A 27,161-nucleotide genomic window follows, 5' to 3' on the forward strand; every position below is an offset into this window, starting at 1 on the left:
TGCCTTTAACAACAAGCTATCTGCTTTAATCAGTACTATATGCATGTGCAAAAAGAATACAAAATAGATTTTGTATGGTGGCGGTGGCAATCACAAGTTTGTTTCCTTAACTTGCAGTTTGGCTTATAAATTACAAAAAGTACACGGACCAGTGCCGAAGTTCCAGTTCCATCCCGCAGAAAGTGTCTCTTAAAATCTAGCTCTCGTATTCGGTGCCGTTGAGTGAATTCTGGTAGTGCGTGACCACATAATCGTGATAGTACATCATAATACACAGCGGCTGACCCAGAATAATGGATGCCCAAACAATAATGTTGCCCATGCGAGGACCCAGGCGACGCTCGACGTATTTGGACACCGCTGAGAGTGGAATTTGTCCCATCATGCCCATAAATGCCCAGATCTTGTATGTTTGTAGAGGAACAGAGACCTTAAGAAACAGACATAAATTAAATTTTAAGTTATGATCCGATCACGTTCTGTCCCCGAATCTTACCAAGTACTCATGGAAGAAGGCACTGAAGAGGAACACTATGGTCGAAGCCTGACGCGACGAGTAGCCCATTTGGACGACTGGAATGTAGAGATGACGCACACACCATCTATGCACCGGCATGTTCCAGGTACGCCAGAAGGTGTCAATGTTGTTGGCATTCCACCAATCACAGTAAAAGTTTCTATCCGCAAAGTTCAGGAGCTCACCCACAGCATTCAGAAAGGAGTGGAACATCAGATAAAAGAAGCACAGCCAGACCAAGTGATTGGGAAGCTAAGGAACACAGTTTATAAACTCTGCATAAATACTGCAGCCAATCCGCATACTAACCGCCAATTTAAGGAGACGCTCTGTGGCCAGGGCCACATCCATATTTGAGAATGGTATCAGGGAGTTGCGCACCGAGGGAATGATCCATTGCTGGAACAAGGCCATGACTACATGAACTCCAATAATGACCTCCAACAAGCGCTTCAAAAGGAAACGCTTGCGGACTCGGCTTGTGCGGGGAAAGTTCAGTTCATAGCACAAAGTGGGAGCGCACAGAAAGTAGAGCAGATCTCTGTAGCTGAGATTGTCGGGATACTGCACCAGCTTGGGTATAGCTTCATCATCATCTCCGCCATCCAAGTGACCGTTTTCTAAAGAAAAAAGAACAGCACATAAATTTGATTCAAGGCATCACTTTCGATGAGCTCAACTTACTGAGTTCCGCCAGCGTGATGCTGGGCCTGCGTTCGCGGGGATTCTTCTGGTAGTAAGTCTGTCGGCACCACATATTGGTCTGCACATAGCTCCAGATCTTTAGGAACAGGATCGAGTAAAAGAAGCACACGGTTGAGGCGCCCACTGTGAAGGGGGAGATTTGAGTTAATCATTTGCTGGAAGGAATTTGCATTTGTTACTCACTTAAACTGAATGCGTGGCCTTTCAGGTGTATAATTACAACGGGCAAACATACCAGCACAATTATGTTTACTATCTGTATGAAGATGCCAAGACCTTCGGCAATTATTTCCTAAAAATATATAAAGAGTGATCGTTTACTACGCTGTTATCTCAAGGCGCCATAAAACGATGCCAGGCATCGGAATATTTACGGTATATTTGCAGAATGAGAAGGTATATCGCGGTATATTTTAGAGGGTCATACGGCATATGCTGTCGATAAATCCGCGGTCACACTGCTTGCGAAAAGGCCATTCATTTTTGCGATTTCATATTATTTTGTAAAACTCTTAATAACTGTTGAACAACGCGCTATCCAGTGACATCTTTTAGTTTAAACAAAGGCTAATAAAGAACTAAAATCAAAATGGAAGTAACCGATGCAAATTTGCAACTTCTGGCCGGTTATTTGCAGCAGACGCTTAGCGCCGATCCAAACGTACGCCGGCCGGGTAAGTGTATTGGAATCTGCGGCGTGTGGTGTGCGCGGGAAATGCCATAGGCGACGCCTCGATAGAATATGAATTCAATAATATGACAGCGTCTTTCTTTTTTATATTACAGCTGAAAAGCTGCTAGAGGCTACCGAACTGCAGCAAAACTATCCAGTGCTGCTGCTGAATCTCATCGACAAGTCGCAAATGGACATGACCACGAGTATAGCCGGCGCCATTGCATTTAAAAACTATGTGAAACGGAATTGGGCAGCGCATGAGGACACCGATGGGCCGGATCGCATTCACGAAAGTGATCGCAACACCATCAAGTCTCTGATTGTTACTCTTATGCTGCACTCCCCTGTGCCGCTGCAGAAACAGCTGAGCGAAGCCGTGAGCATCATTGGCAAGCATGATTTCCCTAAAAAATGGCCGCAAATGATCGACGAGATGGTCCAAAGGTTCGACTCGGGCGATTTCAATGAGATCAATGGCGTCCTACAAACGGCACATTCGCTGTTCAAGCGCTATCGATTCGAATTCAAATCGCAAGCCCTGTGGGAGGAGATCAAGTTTGTTCTCGACCGCATGGCCAAGCCCCTCACAGACCTACTGCAGGCCACCATGCAGCTGACCAAAGTGCACGAGAACAACATGGAGGCGTTGAAGGTCATCTACGGGTCATTGGTGCTGGTCAACAAGGTGTTCTTCTCGCTCAACTCGCAGGATCTGCCCGAGTTCTTTGAGGACAACATGAACATTTGGATGGGTGCATTCATTCAGCAGCTGGCCGTCAATGTCCCAGCTCTCAGCAGAGACGATGACGATGATCCCGGTGTGCTGGAGTTTCTGCGCTCGCAAGTCTGCGAGAATATCTGTCTGTATGCGAAGAAGTATGATGAGGAATTTAAGCCGTTCATGGAGCAATTCGTGACTGCAGTCTGGGAATTGCTGGTCAAAACCAGTCTCAATACTAAAAACGATTCGGTAAGATTTTGCAGCTTCTAAATAGCACTAAAAATATGACTGAATTCTCGATATTCCATTCCCAGCTGGTGTCGAATGCCTTGCAATTTATCACCGTGGTTGCTGAGAGAAAGAATTATCAGGGAATTTTCGAAAATCCAGAGATTCTGGCACGCATTTGCGAGAAAGTTGTCATTCCCAATCTGGACATTCGGCCCTCCGATGAGGAACTGTTCGAAGACAGTCCCGAAGAGTATATTCGTCGGGATATTGAGGGCTCGGACGTTGATACCCGCCGCCGTGCTGCCTGTGATCTCGTGAAGAGTTTGTCCCTCAACTATGAGCAAAAGATCTTTGGCATTTTTAGCCAATATTTGGAGATCTTGCTCGCCAAGTACAAGGAGAATCCGGCGGCCAATTGGCGTTCAAAAGACACTGCCATCTATCTGGTCACCTCGTGGGCATCGCGAGGCGGAACCAAGAAGCATGGCATCACACAGACCTCAGATTTGGTGCCGCTGCCAGAGTTCTGTGCCACGCAGATAATACCAGAGCTAGAGAGACCCAATAGTAAGGAAAAACGAAGAGTCTGTACCATTATTTGTGGTCTAATTTATGTCCCCTTTACTAGTCAATGAAATACCAGTGCTGAAGGCAGCCGCCATCAAGTATATAATGGTCTTCCGCAGCATTCTGGGCCCCCAGGTGCTGGCCAACTGCCTGCCGCAGCTCATACGCCATCTGCCAGCCGAAAGCATTGTGGTTCACAGCTATGCCGCCTGTTCCGTGGAGAAGATTCTGGCCATGCGCGATGCCAGCAATGGGATTGTGTTTGGACCCCAGGTACTGGCGCCACATGTGAATTCACTGATTAGTGGACTCTTTGCCACACTCGAGATGCCCGGAGCATCAGAGAATGAATTTGTGATGAAGGGTAAGTCATATAATAGTTAGTTTCTGTTAACTTTTAATGATTGTTTTTGTTTGCAGCAATTATGCGAAGCTTCTTTGTGCTGCAGGGCGCTTCTATGCCTTTCATGGGAGTGGCTCTGCCACGACTCACTGAGATCTTAACCCAAGTGGCCAAGAATCCATCACGTCCGCACTTTAATCATTATCTCTTCGAAACGCTGGCGCTGTCCATAAAGTAAGTGCTTCACCTCTCTCTTTGATTGCCAAACTAATTTAATTTTTTCTTTAGAATCGTCTGCCAGGCAGATGCCTCGGCTGTCAGCTCTTTCGAGGAGGCTTTGTTCCCAGTTTTCCAGGGCATACTGCAGCAGGATATTGTCGAGTTTATGCCCTACGTCTTTCAGATGCTCTCGGTTTTGCTGGAAGTACGCGAGGGCAGCGGCTCTATTCCAGAGCCTTACTGGGCGCTGTTTCCTTGCCTGCTATCGCCCGCCCTGTGGGATCGAACAGGCAATGTGACGCCTCTGATTCGTCTCATCTGTGCCTTTGTGAAGCAGGGTGCTGCCCAGATTCAGGCCATGGGAAAACTGGTATATGCTCTAAATATATTTAAATATTTCAATTATGATTGACTGCCTTTCCTTTTTTTGCAGAATGGCATTTTGGGCATCTTCCAAAAAATGATTGCCTCGAAGGCCAACGACCACGAAGGCTTCTATTTGCTGCAGAATCTTCTCTCCTATTATCCGGCCGCTGAAATGCAATCGAGTATGCGTCAGATCTTTGGGCTGCTCTTTCAGCGACTGTCGCTGTCGAAGACGCCCAAATACATCTCCGGCATCATTGTGTTCTTCTGCTTCTATGTGATCAAGGCGGATGGAAGTCATCTGGCAAAGCTTATAGACGAAATCCAACCCAACATGTTCGGCATGCTGTTGGAACGCATTTTTATCACAGATCTGCAAAAGGTCATCAAGGAACTGGATCGCAAAATGGTGGCCGTGGGTGTGACCAAACTTCTAACCGAAACCCCGGAAATGGTTTTGCCACAATATGCCCAATTCTGGCCGCGACTGCTTCACGCCTTAATCGACATGTTTGAGCATCCGCTAGAGTCTTTGAAGGGCATTGAGGGTGCTGAAATTGTTGGCGGTGTGGCCGAAGATCCCGATGCGGGCTATCAAGTGGCCTTTGCCCAGCTCACCCATGCCCAGCCCAAGCAGCAGGACCACCTGGCCGAAATTACCGATGCACGACAATTTCTGGTCAATGCACTGTCCAAGTACTCGCAGAAGCGACCCGGAGAGCTTACCAACCTATTGGGCCCCCTCGAACAGGACTACAAACAGATCTTGCAGAAATACTGTGATCAAGCCGGCGTACGCATTGTCTGAGGAATGAAAGAATGATGACCCGCAATTTAATCGCCAATCACGAATCACACCTCGCCATACATTCGCATACCTTTCTACATATATTTTTACATGCAACAGAAAAGCTATCCTCCATCTATCTATCTATCTCGTTCAATCACTCACTCATTCATGCTGTTTATTTTTGCAGACCATGAATTTGTTTTCGTTTCTATGTTATAGTGTACTTGTCCGAACAATAAACAGTTACGTTATGCATATGCAGATGAGAGATTTAAGTGACTAAAAGGTGTATGTAGATAATATGTTGTGCGAGTATTCTGAGTCCGACTCCAAGCTTATCAAATGTTGAAAAGGGTTCAACAATTCAAAATCTTGTGTTGACTTTTCAGAGAAGAAACTGTTTACCTTTTCATTTCCCTAAAGCATCCCTAAACTAAATGCCTCAATGAAATCCAAATAAATAAATGATTAGAGGGGTAAATGATCTTAAAACAAAGCGGGAAGCTTTCTTTGACGTTAATTGGATATATCAGATCTATTAAATATAATCTCCAGCTATAGTGTAAGAGATTCAAAAGAAAGACGAACCGCAAAATCAAAAATCAATATATTCCAATTCAATGTTAACCCATTTCGTCTAGACTCTGGACACAGTTGCCTAACAATTCCTTTCATTTTTAAAAACAATTGTTATTTTTTTGTAAATAAAACTTACGAGTCTCTAAAATTATTAGCAAAGTGCAACCAATAACCATATACCACTAGCAACATGCTGCGGCTTCTTCAATCATTCAAATTGCCATTGCCAAAATCTTGCGCCCGAACCTATCTACGTGAGTACTTACCATTGCCAGACCCTTTTCCACAGCCAGACACAGAGAAATGTGAACCATGGAGTCTGAAACGAAATATAACGATGTGACATGTGTTTGGGTTGCAAATATATTTAGCATAAGACTTACAAAGGCTCAGTATGAGGGCATTGTGGCCCTCGCCCTCATTGCGACCGCTGATGAAAAAAAACCAGTCCAGGGGATTTATGCGTACACCATATCTACAAAGATATTCTTAGAAATGTGCTATAATTGAGGTCTTGTATATGACTTACTTGAGCAGATTCTCCAGACCTAAGCGCAGACCGCCTATGCAGAGCAGCAGGAAACCCCAGTTGACTAGACCCGTGAAATTGGTAAAGCCCGAACTCCAAGAGAACAGCGAATCGCGGGGTCGATGGATACTGAAAGTGATAGTTTTCGATAATATATTCCCCCCTTTTCAGTGATCTTCCACGCTCACGGTCTGCCGGGCTGTGCCCTACGCTGCTTCTCTTCTTTAGTGGAGATCTCCTCGGCTCGGGTAACACTCTGGGTGCGTCTATAGCGCGTCTTCGTTCCATTGCCGTTCTCGTCTTTGTCCAAGACTTTTCGATACTGTCGCAGATCAATGGGATTCCCATGCTGATCGAACAGGTTCTGGGTGGACTTGCGGTTCCTCAGACTGGTCAGATTATGTTCCGTGGCCGAGGCTGAACGCCTGAGACGCTTCATGAGTCCATTCCTTTCGTGCTCTACTTTTGGGGCCCCCTTTTCCTGAGGATCTTTTGTGGTTGTCATGGTTGCGTGGTTATTCTTTAAGGTTTAGAAGTGTTTTATGTTGATTAGTTTTTCAATAAATGAGCAATCTTATCTGGAATTCCAGTTGGCCACTAAAAATGCAATGTAAGATAAGATTTGATTGGTACCCCCCATTGAAGAACTCAAAATTTGGGCCACAGAAATAGCTGTTGATATAGATTGACCACAACAAATCTGCAGAGAGCTCGTTATCGGTCAAAGTTACTGGTAATCCATTTGATTAGCTTGGTACACAGTTTAGCGAGAGAAATTCGATGGGTGCACAGATACAGACTGAGTATTGTGGAATCCGATTCAGTGGCTTTTGTGGTCAGAGTTCGTCTGGCTACTTGATCGCTGATTAGGAAAACAGATACTACCATTTGCATAGACATTGTACCCCCTCAATGATCTGTTCCATAAAAAGGTCGCTCGACTATTACTTCTCGCATTAACCAAGCAAAACCCAGTTGCAAAGTTTTTACAAGTACGTAACGAGTCAAGATCGCATGTTAAGTTGCTGTTCACCAAATGATTATCAGCTTTAAAGCAAGTGATGATTCTACGAGAGGTCTTACTTCTAATGATAGTTTCTCCCGCTCCACTGCATATGCGTTCCCGATTCATTTGGCCCTTAATAAAATTACTATATCTGCAAATTATATTTTTAGCTAAAATTTAGTTTTCGTATTCACGTAACTTGTTTATGCAATCTCCAGCTCCAAGATTTCAATAGAAAATTGTTGTTTAAGCAATTATTATTCGCTTCCAATATATACGAATGAAATGACGAAATTTGAGGGTTATCTATGGGAACTGAACGCATACTTGAGTAACTAAATCTACGTCATTTCCAATGGAAAAATAGTCATATATACCACATACTCGTGGGTACATATACGAGATTTTTAGTTGAGAAGTATCTTACAAATACTTATGCACTGAAAATGTATATAAACGTTTGTGCATGCATTTTCGTATCTACTGATATCTTAACTTATTGACTTTAGTGTATCAAAGTTCATTAAATAGTTAGTTTCTTATCGTGTATTTTATTGCATTAAATGAAAAACTTTAAACTGCGTTTCTAAACAAGAGGCCTACTGTGAAGATAATAAAAAAGTGTAGATTGAAAACGTATAATGGAAGTACAGTGAAGGTTTTTTGCACCAATTTTGTTTAGTTTATTTCAAACTGTGTTCCTTGGCAAAAAGACTTTCTTGAAGATATTGCAGCACTACTTTAACATATTCATTCATTCAGTTTCAGTCCATTGAACTGATCCAACCTTAAAGAAAGACACAAAGTACACACATTTGTAAGAATTTACATATTCCGCGCGTTAGTATACGAGTATATACAGAATGCAGAATGATTAAAGTCAAGTCATGGTGACGCAACGTCATCCAGAAGTCGGCGAAACTCGTCATGGCTCATCAGTGCGAGGAAGTCATAAGTAATGACAACTCGGTGTAAAGGACAGATACAGTAAAGCCATGCGTACATTCACTGGTTGAAAATATGTACAACATACATACATACATATGTATGTTTTCCTGTCTGTACATATGGATATGTATTTGTACTCAATTGTCTCCCGCATGTCGAGAAGAACCTGCATCGAATTGCTTCTGCGGTTTAACGCTTAGTTTGTTGAACTTTCGGTTTATATTTATACGACACTTATCGTGCTATAGTCTATACACAATACATATGTACATACATACATATGTTTGTATCTGTTTCAAGATAAGCTTGGCTCTGGCTCTTACCCTACAGTTGTGGTTTTTCTATGCCATGCCTTAATATCTCTGATACCGATCAGATCCCCTGATCTCTTAGCTACCCTGATTACATATGTATACTTCTCATAGTTAGTGTTCCTTGTTTCATACAAACAAACCTAAAGCTGATTCAAATGCAATGTATGAAGCGACCTTTCCTTGTGTGTGTGTGTTTTTTTTGTACATCGACAAACATTCCGGTCTGAGCTACTGTGTGATACTACGTACTCCGTTAATTACTGCAGTGGGCAGTCCGTCCGAACGAACCGGTTCCCTGTAAATGGTGAAGAATTCTCTTCCAACCAGGGGCAGCAGGCAGCAGCGATAAGTAGGTCAGTAATTCAAATATTTTCATCAACTTTTGCCTCGGATCGAGGAGCATTAAAAACACATTGATGATAAAGGTTATCATTCGGCTTTAGCGGTTCACTGATTGCATAAGTACCCCGCTAATCATGTTGCCAGGAGGCATTCAGTCCACCGCCAGACATGTCTGGTCAGGGCACACACTCCCAATCATAATGTTCCTCCCCTACTCGCACTTTTTACATTGTAAAACGGATGCGAACCCGCACAAGAGGCATGGACATACATAGGAAGAAACAAATGAAGCATTAAAAATTTGCCGGCTCGCGTTCGCTTATCAATTGAAAATTACGTCTAAACGTTGTGTTATCAGCGGCAGTCTGACATTTGCCGCCGTCGACTGATAAACGCACACAGCTGGCATTTTCCTATTGGAATGAGCGAACACTTTGTTTTTCCTACAGTTTACACAGACACTTTTTCCGATCAGGTCTCTATCTCCATCACTGTATTTCCCTATTTCTCGCTCGTTATTCTTTGGCCCCTCTCTCGCTCACTCTCCACTGTTCGCTTTGTCTCTCTGTTTGGGTTTTAGCACGCACAAAACACGAACAGGTTTTTGGCAATAGAAGTTTGTTGTGTTTCATGATACCCTTTCAGGTGGTTATTACGATATTTAATGGATACCCTTCATTCACCTTGAATGGCCCTTTTATTCTGAAAATTTACACAGAACCGCACTACTAAAATTCTTTGTGGTCCATTGCTCCATTGTTAAGGAAGGTTATTCAAGGGGTTTTTATATGAATCATGGTTGATGGTTGAACGAATGGAATGACCATGGATCTTGGCAAGGGTATCAAAAGCTTCGGCCAACCAACGATTAGCTTCTTGTTTTGTTTTGGCAGAGACAACGACGCCGCGGCGGCGTCACATTTCCGAAATATGTTTCCTCAGAGCCTCGTCTGGCCCCGGATCAAGGTTATTTTCGCTTTATGCTCATGTATAGCTAGTCATTATCTGATTACGCACAATACACTGATGTCTGATGCCTGAAGGCTGAAGAGAGCTGCCAGGGAGATAGTTTCACTAATATATGATTTCTATTATATATGGTCTTTATTAAATTAAACAGATTTGTGGTATTTGTGTCACTATCCGCCGCTCTAATGGCATTTGAATTGAAAAAACTATTAGTGTTATCGTAGCAACAACTAAACACGAAAGTTTTGTTTCACTTTTATCAGAAAGAACCCCGTTCCAAGGTGGGGGAAATTGAGTCATAAACTGTGGCAGCACGTGTTTTCGGTCACTTTTCTTCAGTGCTTTTGTTACTTTTGTTCTCATATAACTGTTATTTATAAGTGAAACATATTCCGTAAGTTCCGTTTCGTAGAAATGCAATTCTTCACTCTTCATTTGGTGGCCGGTGCCCCATTTACGGCATTCATTAACCTTCCCCCCTAACAAAAGGAAAAGGAAAATTAAAAGCGAAAGCGAAAGCGAAGAATCCACCGTGGATAGTAAACAAAAAAGTTGCCCACTCTCTCACTTAATTTTAGCTTCTCACTGGAAGCTCCATGAACTTGACTTCACACCAAAACTCCCTTTGTTAAACAATTAATTTATTTACGTGTATTTTTCGGGCACCTTTGCATACAATTTAGTTTAATTTGCACTTTGTTGTTTGTTGTCTTTACCCACGACACGACGGGTGCCAGAAGAGAGAGCGAGAGAGAGAACGTTTTCCGATTCTGGAAGCAGCAGCGGTTTGTTCACTGTGTGCGTTTGGGGCGGCGTGGAGATCTCGATTGACGCTTGGCGCTTGGAAGCAATGCTGGAAATAAACAAACGGGCGGCTCCGGGTTTCACTTACTTTTGCGTTTTACGTTTTCAACCAAAACGGTCAGCATTTGTTATCACAAAATTTATGTCATCGATTCCTATGTTCTGGAGAACTCAAGATATATTTAAGATATGTTGTATTTTATTTTTCAGTCAGCTTTGCTAGCTGCAGAGCAGCGAGCTTTAACAGTTTCATCCATTCAGCAGCCACCTTTACAAGTTTGATTTATTTCATCGCACTACCTCACTGTGACAGCTCACCTTGCATTCAATCGATATTTCAAGAGGAGCGCGAAAGTGCGATCGATTGTTATACAATTCACAAAGCTTTCAAATGAGCTTTCACTCGACAAGCTTTGTGCAGTTCTTTAACAGATGGCGGCATCATTGCTGCATGATCTCCTCGATAGGTGTCGCATACTAACATTCAAGTAGAAGAAAATCAAAATAAAATTTTAATGTTTTATTTTATTGCACTAACAATAAGAACTACAAAACAAACGACATTTCAATGAATTAAATTACTGGTAACTAACTTTGCAGTCACATTGTGACGTCAGCAGGTCCTAACAACTAACAACAAATAAATACAGATACAGATACAGATACGGATACAGATCGGATCGGTTTGGTTCTCCTCCATTTAAAGCTGACTTATTTACAAAAACATTTAAGTGTAAGAAAAGTTTCTGATAGATTTGGTATAGAGCGCAGTTAAGAAATTTCGTCTCCTCTTAGGCTAATGCTGCTGTCGTCTCTCCTCTCCCTCCACATCGTACGACTCTTCATCGTCTTCGACGCCCGGGGACAGGCCTTCAATCAAATCCTCTAAATCATCCTCTCCATCGTCCACATCGTCCACGAATCTGTCTATGCGTTTGAGTAGATTGTGCTCGTTGTCCTCCTCATCCTCTTCCTTCTCCTCCTGCTGACTGCCAGAGGTGGCATCAAAATTCGCCTCCTCCAGCTCCTCCAGCTCCTCCTCCTCGTCATCATCTTCATCATTGTATTCCATGTCGGTTGTGGCCGTGGCCCTTGACTCGGGCAATTGATCATAGTCAAAGACCTGACGCGTTGCCCGCAGCGGCAGCTCCGTGCTGGTGGCAAGCTCTGACCCCAGATCCTCGCCAGCTTCATCATTTCCCAGTACACTCGATATGCTGCCCGCTTGACTGCCAATACGTGGCTCTGGCTGCTGCGGCAGCAGCCTGGTGCTCACCGGCTTCAGGATGGTGCTCGTGGTGCTGCTGGCTGGGACTGCCACTGACGCTGACGCTGTCGAGGAGCCAATCTCATGGACATCGGCAAACATGTTGTCCAACAGGCTCAGCAAATCATTGACGCCACTGGGCGGAGGAGCAGTCGATGGAGTTGTCGATGGTGGAGGAGTTGTAAATGGAGTTGTCGAGGTCCTCGGAACAGATGGAGTTGTGGTTGTTCTTTGGGTGGGTTTGCTCGTGGAACTACTGCTGGTGACTGGCCTTTCTGTGGTTGTTGTCGTAGGTCTCGGTGTAGTGGTCGTCATTGGCGTTGTTTTTGTATGCAAATGCTTGACCTGAAAGGTCTCCACTGTCCCACGTTTCTCGTTGGGGTCTGCGGTACGTACGACAGGTTCTCTCTTGGAGATTACCGGCACTATCTTCGGACTGTGGGGGTCCAGTTCGTTTTGGCCATAGGTCTTGACCTTGGAGTGACCCTCGATGATGAGATACATGGGTCCGAGCAGCGCTTTTGGCGGCTGCTTATAGTGCGAAAAGAGTGAGTCGGTGGTGGATTCTGGCGCGGGTGCCACTGTGGGACGTTGGGCCAGATTACTCGTCTGTGGTATCAGCAGGCGGTTGTTAGTCGTCGTCGTCGTCGTCGTCGTTGTGGTGGTGCTGCTGCTGCTTCCAGGGCGCAGATAAATAGGCTGAGACGTAGGCGTGGTCATTGGCATGGAGACGGAGGTGGAACTGGTTGGACTGGTCATCAGCATCGGTCGGAAGCCGGAGCTGCTGCTGGTCTGTGGTGTGGGCGTGATGTAGATCTCCTGGCCCAGGCTGCTGGCCACCGTGGGCACTGCAATGGTGGGTGGACCCGGCACAAAGGTCACGGGTGCGTAGGCCATCGGTGGACGCGTGGAACTAATGCCATAGCCAGCCGGTGGCAGGGCCTGATGCGGTTTGCTCGTTCCCATCAGGTACTTGGTGGCCGGCATGGTGGGCTTTACCTTCGCCTTGACCACCACCTCCTTCTGCAGGAGCTCGTGCAGCCAGGGCTTCCTCAGAGACGCCTTCGAAGCACCCAGATGTCCCGCCAGGGAGTTGGGCGAATAGCTCACCGTCTGGTGGGGCCTGGAGCTGAAGCTGTAGTGCTGCATGGACTCCTGGTGATGGGCATCGGCGTAGCTCAAGCGATGTGGCGGCATGCTGGACATTCCGCCAATGGGAGCAGAGGAGTGCCAGGAGGTGTAGGACGGATGATAGGCCATCGATGCGGTCATGAATTGCTTGGGTGTCGGCGAACTCATGTGGTTTATGTGGCTCATGTAGGAGGTGCTCATGCTGGGTGAACCCGAAATGGATCCCGGACTGCCGCCCGGCATGCTGTGACGATAATCCACGGAGCTAGAGCCGGAGCCAGAGCCCGTTTTCATCATCATCATTGGCGGTGGCATTAAATGTGTGGGCGGCATGTGCTGTTGTTGTTGTTGTTGTTGTTGAAATTGATGCAGATGTTGGTGTTGATTTTGTTGAAGTTGTTGTTGAGTTGGTGAATGTTGTTGACTTTGTGCATGGATTTGCGGTGGATTCTGTGCATGTTGTTGATGCTTTTGTGTATACTGTTGTTGAAATTGTTGATTATGTTGTTGAATTTGCTGATGCAACTGCTGCTGCTGTGGCGGAGCATAGTAACTCCTTCGTATTGCCGCATACTTCGCCAGTTGCTGCTGCTGTTGCTGATGCTGTCCCAAGCCCATGCCCGGATAGGAATGCGAATGTGGCACCCTCACCCGCTCACTGGCCACGCCCAGCAGCAGGATCTCACTCTTTGTCTTGTTCCGCAACACCTCCGGCGGCAGCTCCTTCTTCCTTGCCTCTGGATTACTCTGTCCTGTGCCATTGTTCTCCGCCCAATAGCGCACTCTGTCCAGGGCGGGTGGACTGTAGTCATAGGTTGGATCCTTTTGCAGTGGATCGCCATGGCCCAACGGACGCCACTCGTTGTTGTTGTTGTGATCCAGTCGGGGAGCTGTGAAGAGGCAGAGAGTAAAATGATGATTGAGTGCCGTATCAATTTACTTTTACATGTGCAACTTTAATTGCCCCAGCCCCCACACACACACAAGCACACACACACAGACCGCGTCCCGTCCCCAAATGGCCGGAAGGCAGGAGCTGCAGCTAGAGACGTAGCCAGACCGAATCATAACTCGTTAAAGTGTTAACAAATGTTTTTGTCCCGTCACTTGGCCGTTGGTGGGCATCCTGGTTGCTCACCTCATCACAGCGAGAGTCGATCTGGGAGTAGGTTTTTGGTTGGAAGAAATACATCTACAAGGATACAAAACAGTTCTCCTACGTCTACTGTCTACCCACCATTGTCCACATTTGAACTCAATCATGGCAATGTCAATGCCTGGCAGCGACACTCTTCAATCTGCCCTCGTGTCTGACTTCAATCGTTTGGACTTGTTTGTGCATAAATTGATTTTAATGCCCGCAGACAGTGTCGAAGATTGGTGGGCTCACTCGCAGATCGGATCCACTCTGCGAGGCTCCTAATTAAGCCCGAGTCAGAGGCCAAGCCGCCACACAGCCTGATCCCGACGCCCACCTGCCAGCAAACACTTTTCGGCTGTCTACAGGCGTTGATCACTTGGAGCCATGACCAAGGCAATCAACACAGCAAACACAAAGACAGACACAAAGAGAAGTTGACTCTGGCTCTAGCTCTGGCTTTGGCTTTGTCTGGGATTGGGCTGTTGTTGGGTTTGCCTTGGCTTTGCTTGATTGACTGATCGACGGGCGGTGGGGCCTGATAAATTATTAGCTAAAACCAGACAAATCGCTTTCCATTTGGCCAACGACAAAGGCATGAGGACCTGCACTTGGCCTAGGCGGAAATGGCCAGCCATGCATCTTGATCTGCTTCTAAATTGCATTTTATACCCTTGATATAGAGAGAGTATGCCGAATTGGACAAAGGTGAGGCTATTCCTGAGGATTATATATGAAAAATATTGAATTCTTGCCGGAAAACTTTTATTAATATCAGATTGGAATTTGGGTTTGGGTTCTCGATCAGCTTAGGATAAGGCCGTTACAGTGGTGCTGCCGTCCGCAGTGGTGCTGACTTCTGTAGTGGCTGTTCCATTTGATGGACGTCCAAATTGTGGACGACCCTGGGATCCTCCCTGTTGTGGACGTCTCTGTGGCCTTCCTTGAGCAGCCACCATGGCAAACAGGGCAAAGAGCAGAATCAAGATGTGGAAACGCATGTTGGTTGGAAGTTCAAGCTGAAACTGTGATACCTTTGACTGCCTCCAGAGCTCTTTTATACCTTTCTTGCCAGAAGAACTATGAGCCAGAACAGCTGGATGTATCACTGTTCAAATAAACGTAAATTGTACTCGTACTTTGGAAAAACCTTTGACAAACATTGTCGGAGCCAGCGACTAGATCTTGACTGTTTTTCATCTGCGTCATCGATCCACAGCTGCTCTTGTTACGTTTCCCAAAGTTCTGGTTTTTGTTTGCCGATGTGGGGGATTTTTCTGTTGCATGGAAAGAGTATTTCACGCGTCTTGTCTTCCTTTCCATGCTATTATCTTGTCGTTGCGCATTTTCGAGGTGGGCGCCTACCTACGCGCAGTAAGTAGTTCAGTGCAGTCCACTCCCAGCCTTGGCAAGCCAATCGGATTGAGTGCATGCTACTCGTATCTGTATCCCATTCATCCTTGCATAATTGCCAGTGACCACGAAACAATGTTGCCAGACGATTTTCACTTTCATTCGCATTAAAATGCCTCGCATGATTGCGTTCCAAATTGTTTGATCTCCTAATGCTGGCCATTAAAATAGCGCTCCCCCGGTGGACCTCCACTCACTGCTCTCCCAATTATGTTGGTGAAACAAAATCAAAGTGCAAATCTTTCATATTTTTTTCATTTTTTGTGTGTGATTTTTCTTTGCTTTTTTTGTGCTGCGGTTCATTGCTCACCTGTTGTCGCACCGGGCGTCAGTGGCTGTGGCTGTGGCTGACCAACCTCATCCTGACTGGCATTTGTCTTCGTCGGCGTTGCCGTCACCGTCGTTGTTTTGGTTGTCGTGGTCGCCTCCGTCTCTGACACTGTTGATTGAGCCAAGACCTCGAAGACTCCGCCGGCTGAGGCTGCGTCGACAAGAGGTGCGGCCGCGAGGAGCTGCAGCAGCAGCAGCAGGGAGCAGCCCAGACAGAGTATCGTAACCAAATTGTGGCTCTTGTGGCGTTCACTTATCATCTTGGTTCGGTTCGTTGATCGCCTTTGGTTTTTCTTCTGTTATCTGGAATTTTATAAATTGTAGACCTGAGTTTCGGTTATGGCTTTGGCGATGATTTAATATGGCCCCCCAACAGATCGACTGCAACCGGGCCAGTGTAAATGTATTCTTAAATATTGAATAACGCAGGTGAACGAGGAAGTAAGCCCACTATTTCAATGGACACTCTCTCAACAGGTTGTTATCCAGATTGCTGGGAAGTTAATTTACTCGAAATGGGCTACCACATGGTGTACAATAAAAATTGATTAATGTTTGCTGATTGAGCAGCGAGGAAATTCAACCTTTCACTTAGCTTAAATATTTATTTATCTAAAATAATTTAACAAAAACGCTAAACGTTGTAAATTATAAATTGATCAGATGTGGTTGATGGTTGATGAGAGAAATTAAAGAGAGAGAGCGAGAGAGTGTTGGGGTATTTTCGATCAAATTAAAGTTTAAGGTTTTTAAGCATTGTTAAAATGGTCGAAAGATTTACAGATTTTATTGCAATTAAAAGAGTTAGGAGGGAACAATATTTAACATTTAATTCAATTAATTACGTAGAAAAAAACAAATCTTTATCTGTTTATCAGTCTCCAATTAGTTTCTTTCAAGGTTTCTAAGGTTGCTAAGGTTTATCCGATGCAAAACTCATTAAAAAACTGAAATTTTTAAACGTTTAATTCATAATTTATGGCACTTCAGGACAAAAGGCAGACGCCAGTCCGTGGCAAACCAGACTCCCTCTGGGAAGACTCTGACTAGGGTCTGACATCTGCCCACGACTTGGGCGGGCGCCGGCATCTTTGACCAAAGCTTTATTACTCCCTTTCCATTCTCCATTCCCTCACTGTACCTTTCTTCCGCAACGGGACTCTTCCTGTCTCGCTGCCACTCTGCTGAGCTTTCGAGCTGCCTGCCTGCTCTTTCTATATCGCTCGCCTCCTCCCATCCCAACGTCAGCTCTCCCGCTGTTCTCCTCTCTCTCTCTCTCTCTCTCTCTGCTGGCGTTTCTCTTCCTGCCTCGCTGATTCTTTTTTGCGAACATGTCCTAAGGGCTTCTTATCATCATCATTTGCTTGCTCTCCGCAGTCGCTTGTCATCTTTGTCTCGTCTTTTCTTTCTTTCTGAAATTTACTTACTTTTTTCGGCATGCACTTCGCCTGCTGCATTTCGTTCCCATCGAAAGTGAAACTTGTGATTTTTGATCATAAAAGAAAATTTGCATTTATTTTGCAGCGGGCTCTACGGGTTTCTTGTAGCCGGTGTCGCCGCTGTTACCTCTGAGTCGCTCGGCGGCAATCGTAAAAATTAACTTGATTACTACACGCATAAATAAAGCCATTAAACGGCAAACATCTTGCTATGGCAGCAATTAAAATCAAATAAAACTCGCCGACGACATCCAGATCAACCCCTCCAGGGGGGGGGAATAGTGCGTGCTGCAGCAGGCAGGCATCCGGAAGGGGAGGTGTCATGCACAATTGTATGTCATTTGTTTTGCTTACTTTTCGAAGAAACAAATTCCAAGTATTGGGAGCAATGATTACCCGAAATGATTAAACGGAAAATGCTCCATAATGCCATAGCATTATGCAATAGGCATACATTTAACTACCCTTTGCAGAGGGTATACTGATACTCAGAAAGAGTACGAGCTAAAACCAGACAAAATCCTGCTCTTTTCCTAGGCAGAAATTGCTTCTAGCAAATGTCTTGTATGAGTTGTATCAGAAAAAGTGTGATAAACATGAAATTCTTGCAGGAAAACTTTTATTAATATCGGATTGGGATTTGGTTAGGGTTTATGCACATCCTAGGACAAAGCAACCTCAGTGGTGCTGCTGTCCGCAGTGCTGCTGACTTCAGTAGTGGCTGTTCCATTTGATGGACGTCCAAATTGTGGACGACCCTGGGATCCTCCCTGTTGTGGACCTCTCTGTGGCCTTCCTTGAGCTGCCACCATGGCAAACAGGGCAAAGAGCAGAATCAAGATGTGGAAACGCATGTTGGTTGGAAGTTCAAGCTGAAACTGTGATAACTTTCACTGCCTCCAGAGCTCTTTTATACCTTTCTTGCCAGAAGAACTATAAGCCAGAACCGCTGCTTAACCACTGTGTGGATGTATCACTGATCAAATAAACGTACTTTGTAATCGTACTTTGGGAAAACCGTAGACAAACAATTCTTGAATGACGGCAGAACCTTCTTGTTGATTTTATTTAAGAAATGTTTGTGTGTATGAGGCATTTTGATGCGGAATCTGAAAGAGTTTCCATCCTGAGTTTCCATAGTAGCCAATAAAAGAGCCAATAAACTTTTAACAGCTGTAAATTAATTGAACTCTCAGACAAATTTTCTCACTTAATCCATGCCAAAGCTGCGAACAACCAATCTTAAAGGGAGTTCACACTTCAGACCCCAAAACGTGTTTCATGCGACAGTAATTTAGACCTCACATTCACGTGGAAGACATTTAATTTTCTTCATTGTGTTACAAGCCATTTGCATAAGCCAGAGTCACTTTGTAATGCATTTAATTACGCATAATTTCTGTGTTATTTCACTCGAATGTGTTTACATGGCAAGTGAAATGTGTTGGCAGCTAAGTGAGTGTTATGATAGGGTATTATGTGATGATCCGATACAGTCTTAAGTACCAGCGAGTGCTGAAAGCTGCTTTTGTGGTCGTCAATTGCTGCCCTTGAATGTAATGAGTGAAGAGAATACTTGAAATGGTAAACAAAAGAGTGGAAGAGCGTGATGAAGAGATAATCCATGGAAACAATACTGAAGAGTACTTTAAAACTGAAGCTAATGCATTTTCAGTCGTAAATGGAGTCCAATCACTTATGCTCCAAGCTATCTCAATTCATCCTTTCACAAGTTGAAGGACTTACCAACTCTAACGCTTGTCCAAAGACAGTTTATCAGAGTGTATTTGGTAAATTAAAGCCACCCAAAGTTAAATCAACTTTCATGGGTCTCCGGACTCCACTCTGATTGCAGCCAATCAAACGCATCCCACACATCGCACAAAGTATGCGAAGACAGCAACTTTATTCCCCCGCTATCATAAATGCATTCCAAGCACTTTCAATTGATGTCTCTTAAAAGCCACCACTCAGTCACTCAAAAGCTGGCTGCCTGTTCGGGTGCCCGGGTGCTCGGGCTGCCCACAGCAAACAGACCCAAAAGGCTCAATGGAGACAGGGACGGCGAGCGATATAGATGGAGTGAGAGATGCACTCAAAGCGACAGCTGTTAAGTGGCCGGCTTAGGCCATTGAGTGTAAAAAAAGCAGCCACAAAAAGCCGATGAGCAAACAAACAGACCAATAAATAGACAAACAACCGAAGCAAAGATCAAGTCGGAGTTAGAGCCAGAGAGCCGAAGCTGAAGCTGCAGCCAAAGCCAGAGATTCATTCAAGTGCGCGACACTTTTTATGCGTTAAGTAAAAAACAACAAAAAGCTGAACTGAAGGTGCAACCAAGGGCCGACGATTTAGATACTCTTGCTACAAAATATATGAGATTCAGTTTATGTTAAGCACAAAATGTATCGCAGGTTGAACTACTTCTTCAGCTCTCTCCTTTTGCTGAGAAAGAATATACATATATTTCCTCCTTCGATAGCAAACCCCTGCTCAAAACCCTAATACCCTCTTTAAGTGTATTAAAATCAACAACGGCGACAACTGGTCAAGAAAAAAACTGCATGAGGAGCAGCAGCCGCAGCAGCAACAACTGCAAGAAACTGGCGCACTGAGATGCATACCAACATGGCAGCGTATTAGCCAAAGACAAATACTAATTGCAGCCAAAGCAGCTGCAACAGAAGCAGCATCAAGCAGCATCGCATCAGCATCAGCAGCAAGCATCAAGCATCAAGCATCAGCAGCGGCCTGGCAGTTGCTGGCTTTTTGTTTGCCGGCAGTTAATTTCATTTAAAGAATGTCATCTTCACTTTAAGTGAAAGATAAATGTGCCGAGCTGCAGGAGTGCCTGGAAAATCAAGTAGCTGTTGGGTCTCCCTTTCGCTTCATCACCATCTCCCTCTCCCTCTCCATCTCCATCTCCCTCTCTATGGCCAACACACATGGCGTATGCGTGATGTTCGTTTGTTTTGTCGCCAGCAAGCGCCAGCTTAACTTTATGCAGTGTCTTAATTCTTTGCACAAAGATCGTAAAGTGAGAAGGAAAGATTCGATTTCGCTGGCAAAGAAAAAGGGGAATTTATGTGCAACATCCGCACTCACGGATTACTCGCTGGACCATTGAAAACCGAGAGTTCCGAGAGTTGATTGATGGAAAATGCGTGCAAAATGGCCAACCAGCTCATGGTAATGGTCGAAAATGAGTCGTGACTGCAGTTCTCGATGGCCAAGGCTGAAATGGATACGACTTTCCGTGATAGATGAACCATATAAAAATCATTATGCTGAGGTTGAATCATCAATCTTGAACCAATGTTGGTTGAGGGATCTGGTATTCGCTCTTAATTGCTCGTACATATCGGATTTAACACGATCTTTACATCGATCGTACATCAACTATAGTGGTCATACATGAGCACTTAACATGTTGTTAAGCAATCTTCAGTGCTCATTCAAATGTGCAAACCGATCATGACTTTACATGACTACTGGCGACCAGACATGATTTTTACTGATCTTCAATATGTCTCAACACAATCATAAGTGATCAAACATGGTCTTAGATGATCGAACAGGATCTTAAATCACTCTTCAACATGTTAGTTGGACTCTAGATAATGTGGGGAGCACACATCCAACGTGTTTGTGCGGGGATTGTGCGGGATATGAAGTGATCAAAAAGGATGCAGAACAATCCTTGCTTTATTTTTCAATAAATATTTCACCATATTAGAGGCAACAAAAGATCCCCCACACCCATCCAAACTTGCACTCCATAAACGAATTCCTTTTGTCAACAATCATCTTTAAGCATCGCATCCATCAATCACTTTGCAACCTCTCGAGAACCACATTCACTTCAACCACTGATTCTTTCACTCACTTTCACTGGCTTACACAATCTAAGCAGGATCTTACATCATCTGGTTTCTGCCAAAGCACTTACCATTCAATGCAGTTCGCTCTGGTGCGATGATTCTCAAATTGTATTTTCTTTTTTGTATTCGGTTTATAATCCTTCTTGTGAATGGTTTTATTTGATTAATTTGCAGCCATTTCCTGGCTGACAATTGTCACAAATCAATAATCAAACACACAAACACGATTCACCATACACAATTGGCCGGGCTCGGACTCGGGCACTGAGGATGGGGCTTTCAAGAAAACATTTCATTTCATTTCATTCAGTAAATTTCACTTTTAAACGACCAGCGCGACCGATGAAGATACTCGTAGCGGCGGCCAAGGTGGCTCTGGGAGCTTCTTATTCGTACACCTGAACCGACGACAGACATTCGCACGGCTTCGGCTTCTGCTTCGGCTACGACTTTGATTTTTGTGTGTTCGGCGTTCGTCTCTGACGGGGACTTTTATGGAGGATCTTCAGGTTTTGTGATCGGTCTCGCTGCTGTCTGCTGCCAGTGCATCCGTTTCAAATCGCGTCCGTTTGTTAACTGATTTCGCGTTGTCTTGGCCAAAACTCAAATTCGAAACTGTTAAAAGAGGCAGCGACGCTAGCAGTGGCAGCGACTGCCAGCCGAACCACCAGACAAGTCTGCACTGTTGTTGCACTTGTTGCTGTCTCTCTCTGTCTCTATCGACGCTGACGTCGCGACGCGTCACCAAAGTTGTCGTCTTTTCGCTTTTTTTTTGTTTTTGTTGTTTGTGTTTTGTTGCCTGTTTGGTGTTTTGTTGTAGCTGTTGAAGTAGCTTTTGTGAAGAGTCTCTGTTGGTGTTGTGGTTTTTGGTGTTTGTTGCTGTTGCTGCAGTTGTTGTTGTTGCTGATGTCCCTGCCAATGCTTTTTGTTCAATCATATTTATTGATATTTTATGGTCCATATTAGTCGAAAATATTGTGCAAATTACCTTGATTCGCTTCACAAATTTCCTAAGCAAATTTCCATATTTTAGACCATTTTCCACGAGCTAATATAGGAGTACTCAGAATATGTGTACATACAAATGTAGATGTTAATTAATTAAATTAAAATGTCAATGTTAACAAACTGCAAATGGGCAACAGCAGCAGCAAACAGGAACCTTTAACCTTCCTTAAAGTATTTCACACCTTTTCCGGCAACATGTTTGGAGTGCAGCCCAACACATTGAAGATACATGTATCTGCAACACTGCTGTTGTTGCTGCAGCTGTTTCGCATTCAAGTCAGCCTCAGATATCCACTGCCTGGCACATTGTTTCGTTTCCCAAGAATGTTGGTTCTGTTTTTCTGCACTTTCGCTTTTCGTTTTTTTTGTGTCGGTTGCATAAAAAAACACCCGAAATTTGTGGCCAAATAAATTTCTACCTGGGGCCACAAATCGTAAAATATGTTAAGAGCTTCGGGCCACAGGCAACAGCAGACAGAAACAATTGGCAATAGTCATGACATGACTGACTGTCAATTGTTGACGTTGCCGCTGTTCGCTGTTGCTGTTGGCTGTTGCTGTTGGCTGTTGCTGTCTCTTCTGCCCCATGGGCGTGTGCGTATTTGATGGGTGTGAGAGAGGAAGGTGTTGTCAGGGGGGAGAGGAGTGAGTAGGGGAAACACCAGCACCTGACGTGTTGCCTTTTGTTGTTGCTAGGCCTCAAAGCCTTCCTTTGTTTTCTGCATATTTCTGCACAAAACTGAAGGTGTCAATTAAGGCGCAACATAAACGAAACTGCAGACAAAATTGCAAATCAAAAGACTTTGGCAACGAACTTGACACATGACTTTCACAACCTAGAATGGCTTTTACCTACCCATAATGTATGCTCATGTCAATGGGTGCTGAATAACAAGTGATCGCAATTCAATCCACTTTCTTTTTCAAAATTAAGTAAATGTATGTTTTGTATTCTTCGGTGGAGTTAAGAGCCTTAGATATATATATCATAATTACCAATCAACCTCTCGAGCTTTATAAAAATACTGAACAAGATTTGGTAGCCAGTTATTCCTAGCGTCTATAATTGAAGTCCCCCAATTATTAATTTTAATTTTCTGCTCAAGACAAATTAAGGATGGAGCCTTGGCAAATCATTTTCATTCCCCTCCCTTGCCAAAGCGAATTCAAACGAATTTCCTCAGTCAGAGTTGGTCACTTGGTTAGCCGCATTAACTTGTTTCTGCTCTGCAAGGCCATCGCCGAGTGTCTAGAGCCGATGCAGGCACCCCCGCCAGTGGTTTGTGCGCCCCCCCCCTTAATTAGCGCATGTGTTGCATGAGGCTGTGCTGCATGTTGCCAACTAGCTCGAAGCCTGCAACTTGCCACTAAGCAAACATTGTTGCTGTTGCTCTGGCTGAGACTGTGGCTGTGGCTGAGACTGTGGCTGTGGCTGAGGCCCACTCAGCCGTATAAATTGTATCAATAAATTTATTGATTTCAACTGTTGCTGCTGACTTGTTTAATATTTTGCGACGATTTATGTTGCAGGCATGCAAATTTTAGTATTTATTTGCTTTGTCGGTGCACGAAGGGGATGCCACTCGTATGCTGCCAAAGCCTGGCAGCCTGGCAGCCTGGCAGTCTCGCTCTGGCTTTAATGAACATGTTGTCTCCGGCCATGTCGTCGCTCTCTGTGGAAAGAGTCATCAAAAGCCGCACGCATGGCAAATTTGTGTGCTCCGGCTGTCATCCGTGGCCTGGCCTACTACAGCTCCTACAGCTACTCCTGCTCTAGCTACAACTACCAACTCCAGTTGGATTTCCAGCTCAGCTCGTGCTCGTGCCGTTTAATGACAGAAATTAGGCAACCTTTCACTGGCGCATAATTTCACCCACACGCACACACTCCCACTTGGTCGCCCATACATAGAGGCACTTCCGGCAACTGGCGAGAGTTTTTCGTATGGCCAAGATACTGGTAGACGACCAACGACCGACGACCGATGGGGTATGTTGTATTTGTGGAGATTTATGTAACGCGCAGGATGATATCCGTATATCCCATGGGCATACAAGCCTTAAAGACCATTTTAATCCAATAAAGATTCAAGTAAATATCATCTTAATCTTATAAAACGCCTTCAGCTTTGCCATTTCTCATTTAACTTTGTTCTCATTGTCTTGATTGATTCACCTGCCTGGCTGCATGCCAATTAGATAACTTTCTACTTGCAGGCACATCTCAGAAACTTAAATCTGAGTAATGGGTATGCCTCGACACTCCACAATGGCATTCCTACCTGTTTTTGTGTTGAGTTGTTTTGGTGCGTCTGCACACACCCAAAGAACACTTTCGTTCATTGGCTAACCATAAATACAGCACTCAAACCCATATTTTTATTATTTTGCATTTGGGTTAGGGCAATTTCTACGGCCATCGACTTGCCACTGGCCAAAGCACCTGCCATGCATGCCAAATCAGGTGAAAAGCACTGCGGCGGCTGTCTTTGCTGTCGCCCCGGTGCATCGCTAATTAGATAAACAAATTTTCATGTGTATGTGTTGGGTTTTTGGTGTTGTACGTACGTACGTACCCCTGGACATTGTTGCACGCACTCGAATTATTGAAAAGTGAAATAAGCTGCGAAAGGTGGCTGCTACGCTAGGAAGAAATGATGAATGTTGGATGCTCTTTCTATTGGATTTATGTGAATAGTTTTGAGGGTATGCCTAGGCAGAAAGATGAGAGTGAGAAACATAAAAGGAAGAGAGACAGATGAAGGGATTCTGTAAGTTATGGGCTACATTCATCTTGTTTTGGTAATAAATGAAATATAACATTTAAATCCCTCTTGCAATTGAATACCCCACAACGCACAATCACAGCACTAAGACAAGGCCCATCACCACAACAAAGCGAAGCTACCCCTCATGACACCTCGTACAGTGATAAATATACAAACAGTGCGATGCTTAGTTTCTAAAAAAGAAAGTGAAATTCGAATGCGGACAGAACGCGGCGCAAAGTGCGAGGCCCAGGTAGCGCCTAACTTGGCCAGGACCAGGCCAAAAGCAACACCAACAACAAAAAACCAGACCCGATCTCCGATTCGATCCGATGCGATGCGATGCGATGCGATGCCATCCGATCCGTTGCGCTACGCCGCGAGTTATCGCAAGTTTTTGATGCTAAACAAATATGACTAATTATGGAGGAACTGACGCACTAAACAGCGCCACATAATGCACCAGTCGTCTTGGTTTCGACGTAGATGGTCCCATCGAATCCCAACCCAGGCAGCACACACCGGGCAACCGGGGACCGGTTGCCGAGACCCAAACAAACACCCGCAATTTCGCCAATTCGTGGAAAAACGCTCGATTGTATGAATGAAATGCGTTTTACGCGACAAACAACAAAGTCGCAACCGAACTCAACTCCGACTTGTCGTAGTTTTCACTCTATAAGGTGACTAATCTCTGCCCGGACTGCCTGTCTCCTCTCCCCCCACAGATGTACTCTCCACCGTCCAGCGCTCGTCCACACAACACGCCTCGGAAAGCCGGCACTGCCGAGGTGGAGGCAGCCACCACATCATTATGTGCAGGCCACGCCCACGACTGTTGCACATCAATCGATTCGGCGGCGGCAATGATCGAAGTGCTGGCAACAAAGGCAACTCCAGTGACAGCTCCAAAAACCACTTGGGAGATTACAAATCGCAGACGGACGAGGTCCGAACTTTGAGGTGGGGAATAGCGCCGGTCAGCCTCATGGCAGATGACTTTGCTGCCGCTTTGACTGTCCTGCCACCACACCGCCACGAGATTGTCTCGTGTGCAGCGGCCTATCGTTCACATGCCCTAGCCTTTGCGGATAAATATCAAGTGAGGAACGTTTACACCAGCTTTGAGGATCTAGCCAAGTGTCCCAGCGTGGGTGAGTATCTGTAGAACATTTTCTGTGTGTATAACAATTCTACTTCCTTTGGGTCAGATGTTGTGTACATATCGCCGCTGAATCCGCTGCACTGTGAACTCTGCCACCTGATGCTGAACCACGACAAGCACGTGCTGTGCGAGAAACCGATCTGCATGAGCGAGTCGAAGGCAGAGAAGCTGCTGCAGAAAGCCCAGGCACGCGGTCTCTTCCTCATGGAGGGCATGTGGCCACGCTGTGTGCCCGCCTATCACTTTCTGCGCCATCAGATTATGCGCAATCGTTTGGGCGACATACAGAATGTCCACTGCAGCCTCGGTCTGGCCGTGTCGCAGAGCAAGTTGGCCCTGTACGGGGGTGTGGCGAGCGATTTCGGTGTGTATGGGCTGCAGCTGGCGCTGTGGGTGTATCGGGAAGTGCCAGAGAAGGTGCGGGCCACGGGGAAGCTCAACGAGGAGGGTATCGATGTGGTGGCCAATATAGAGCTGGGTTTTAGCCAAAATCGCTGGGCCAGCATCGAGGTGAGTGCCGAGGAGAAGCTGAGCAACAAGGCCATCATCCAGGGCAAGTCGGGCAGCATCAAGGTGTGTGCACAGATATTTCCTTGATCTCTTCTATAGAACTCTTTCCTTCCTCAGATGACCAACTATTGGTGTCCCACGCGGCTCGTTACCGAGGACACGGACTACGAGTTCCCACTGCCTGGCGGCGGGGAGGTCACCACCCACTATCACAACCGCTTGGGCATGTGCTACGAGGCGGAGGAGGTGCGAAATTGCATTCTGAATGGCAGCACCCAAAGCGAACTGTTCAACCACAACGAGAGCCGACTCCTGGCCAACCTAATGGACAGCATACACGCCCAGCTGGGTGTGGGTCGGAGCTCGGAAGTTTATACCAAATTTCAGCTGGAGAACGATTTGAAAAATGCCACCGAGATTGAGGCCAATCGGGAGAGCAGCGAAGCAGTAAATAAATAAATAAATAGTTTTCTCAGTAAGAACCG

The 27,161-nt window shown here is 45.2% G+C and overlaps 4 protein-coding genes across 8 annotated transcripts; 2 read left to right on the top strand and 2 right to left on the bottom strand.

Annotated features, from left to right (window-relative positions):
• On the bottom strand, positions 1-10,950 carry LOC117584702 (diacylglycerol O-acyltransferase 1). 5 transcript variants are annotated; one of them, XM_034273742.1, is made up of 10 exons: positions 10,945-10,950; positions 6,432-6,763; positions 6,244-6,372; positions 6,098-6,189; positions 5,981-6,033; positions 1,406-1,514; positions 1,202-1,345; positions 827-1,137; positions 497-769; positions 1-430 (listed from the first exon to the last, which is right to left on the bottom strand). In XM_034273742.1, exons 2-10 carry the CDS (start codon positions 6,746-6,748, stop codon positions 197-199), a joined length of 1,662 nt encoding a protein of 553 aa, XP_034129633.1. In that variant the 5' UTR covers positions 6,749-6,763; positions 10,945-10,950; the 3' UTR covers positions 1-196. The 5 variants fall into 5 exon arrangements, with proteins under 5 accessions (XP_034129633.1, XP_034129632.1, XP_034129631.1 ...); XM_034273741.1 differs by lacking the exon at positions 10,945-10,950 and adding an exon at positions 10,499-10,659; XM_034273740.1 differs by lacking the exon at positions 10,945-10,950 and adding an exon at positions 10,493-10,659 and having other exon boundaries at positions 6,432-6,766.
• Positions 1,662-5,410, top strand: LOC117584700 (exportin-2). The gene is made up of 7 exons (XM_034273736.1): positions 1,662-1,896; positions 2,009-2,868; positions 2,934-3,417; positions 3,479-3,781; positions 3,838-3,994; positions 4,049-4,349; positions 4,413-5,410. Exons 1-7 carry the CDS (start codon positions 1,812-1,814, stop codon positions 5,151-5,153), a joined length of 2,931 nt encoding a protein of 976 aa, XP_034129627.1. The 5' UTR covers positions 1,662-1,811; the 3' UTR covers positions 5,154-5,410.
• LOC117584704 (trans-1,2-dihydrobenzene-1,2-diol dehydrogenase) lies at positions 5,774-27,150 on the top strand. The gene is made up of 4 exons (XM_034273745.1): positions 5,774-5,968; positions 25,730-26,155; positions 26,213-26,739; positions 26,794-27,150. Exons 1-4 carry the CDS (start codon positions 5,905-5,907, stop codon positions 27,133-27,135), a joined length of 1,359 nt encoding a protein of 452 aa, XP_034129636.1. The 5' UTR covers positions 5,774-5,904; the 3' UTR covers positions 27,136-27,150.
• LOC117584705 (mucin-5AC) lies at positions 11,170-21,805 on the bottom strand. Its single transcript, XM_034273746.1, has 5 exons — positions 21,294-21,805; positions 15,886-16,208; positions 13,551-13,914; positions 11,501-13,448; positions 11,170-11,446 (listed from the first exon to the last, which is right to left on the bottom strand). The coding sequence occupies exons 2-5, from the start codon at positions 16,163-16,165 to the stop codon at positions 11,423-11,425; spliced, it is 2,616 nt and encodes an 871-aa protein (XP_034129637.1). The 5' UTR covers positions 16,166-16,208; positions 21,294-21,805; the 3' UTR covers positions 11,170-11,422.
• Positions 27,151-27,161: the final 11 nt, after the last annotated feature.

The sequence above is a fragment of the Drosophila guanche genome, unplaced genomic scaffold (genome assembly GCF_900245975.1).
Source record: "Drosophila guanche unplaced genomic scaffold, DGUA_6, whole genome shotgun sequence".
Lineage (NCBI taxonomy): Eukaryota > Metazoa > Arthropoda > Insecta > Diptera > Drosophilidae > Drosophila > Drosophila guanche.

What these genes read in the sequence shown, in the direction of transcription:
- LOC117584700 (XM_034273736.1), top strand. Translation starts at nt 1,812, where the DNA reads ATGGAAGTAACCGATGCAAATTTGCAACTTCTGGCCGGTTATTTGCAG. An exon ending in TCAATACTAAAAACGATTCG is followed by an intron (nt 2,869 to 2,933) that starts GTAAGATTTTGC and finishes TTCCATTCCCAG; the next exon opens with CTGGTGTCGAATGCCTTGCA. An exon ending in GAATGAATTTGTGATGAAGG is followed by an intron (nt 3,782 to 3,837) that starts GTAAGTCATATA and finishes TTTTGTTTGCAG; the next exon opens with CAATTATGCGAAGCTTCTTT.
- LOC117584704 (XM_034273745.1), top strand. Translation starts at nt 5,905, where the DNA reads ATGCTGCGGCTTCTTCAATCATTCAAATTGCCATTGCCAAAATCTTGC. An exon ending in TTGCGCCCGAACCTATCTAC is followed by an intron (nt 5,969 to 25,729) that starts GTGAGTACTTAC and finishes CTCCCCCCACAG; the next exon opens with ATGTACTCTCCACCGTCCAG. An exon ending in AGCCAAGTGTCCCAGCGTGG is followed by an intron (nt 26,156 to 26,212) that starts GTGAGTATCTGT and finishes CCTTTGGGTCAG; the next exon opens with ATGTTGTGTACATATCGCCG.
- LOC117584702 (XM_034273742.1), bottom strand. Translation starts at nt 6,748, where the DNA reads ATGACAACCACAAAAGATCCTCAGGAAAAGGGGGCCCCAAAAGTAGAG. An exon ending in AGGCCACGCATTCAGTTTAA is followed by an intron (nt 1,346 to 1,405) that starts GTGAGTAACAAA and finishes CCCCCTTCACAG; the next exon opens with TGGGCGCCTCAACCGTGTGC. An exon ending in CATCACGCTGGCGGAACTCA is followed by an intron (nt 1,138 to 1,201) that starts GTAAGTTGAGCT and finishes TTTTTTCTTTAG; the next exon opens with AAAACGGTCACTTGGATGGC.
- LOC117584705 (XM_034273746.1), bottom strand. Translation starts at nt 16,165, where the DNA reads ATGATAAGTGAACGCCACAAGAGCCACAATTTGGTTACGATACTCTGT. An exon ending in GACGCCCGGTGCGACAACAG is followed by an intron (nt 13,915 to 15,885) that starts GTGAGCAATGAA and finishes GCCTCTTCACAG; the next exon opens with CTCCCCGACTGGATCACAAC. An exon ending in GCTCCGCCACAGCAGCAGCA is followed by an intron (nt 13,449 to 13,550) that starts GTTGCATCAGCA and finishes CCATGCACAAAG; the next exon opens with TCAACAACATTCACCAACTC.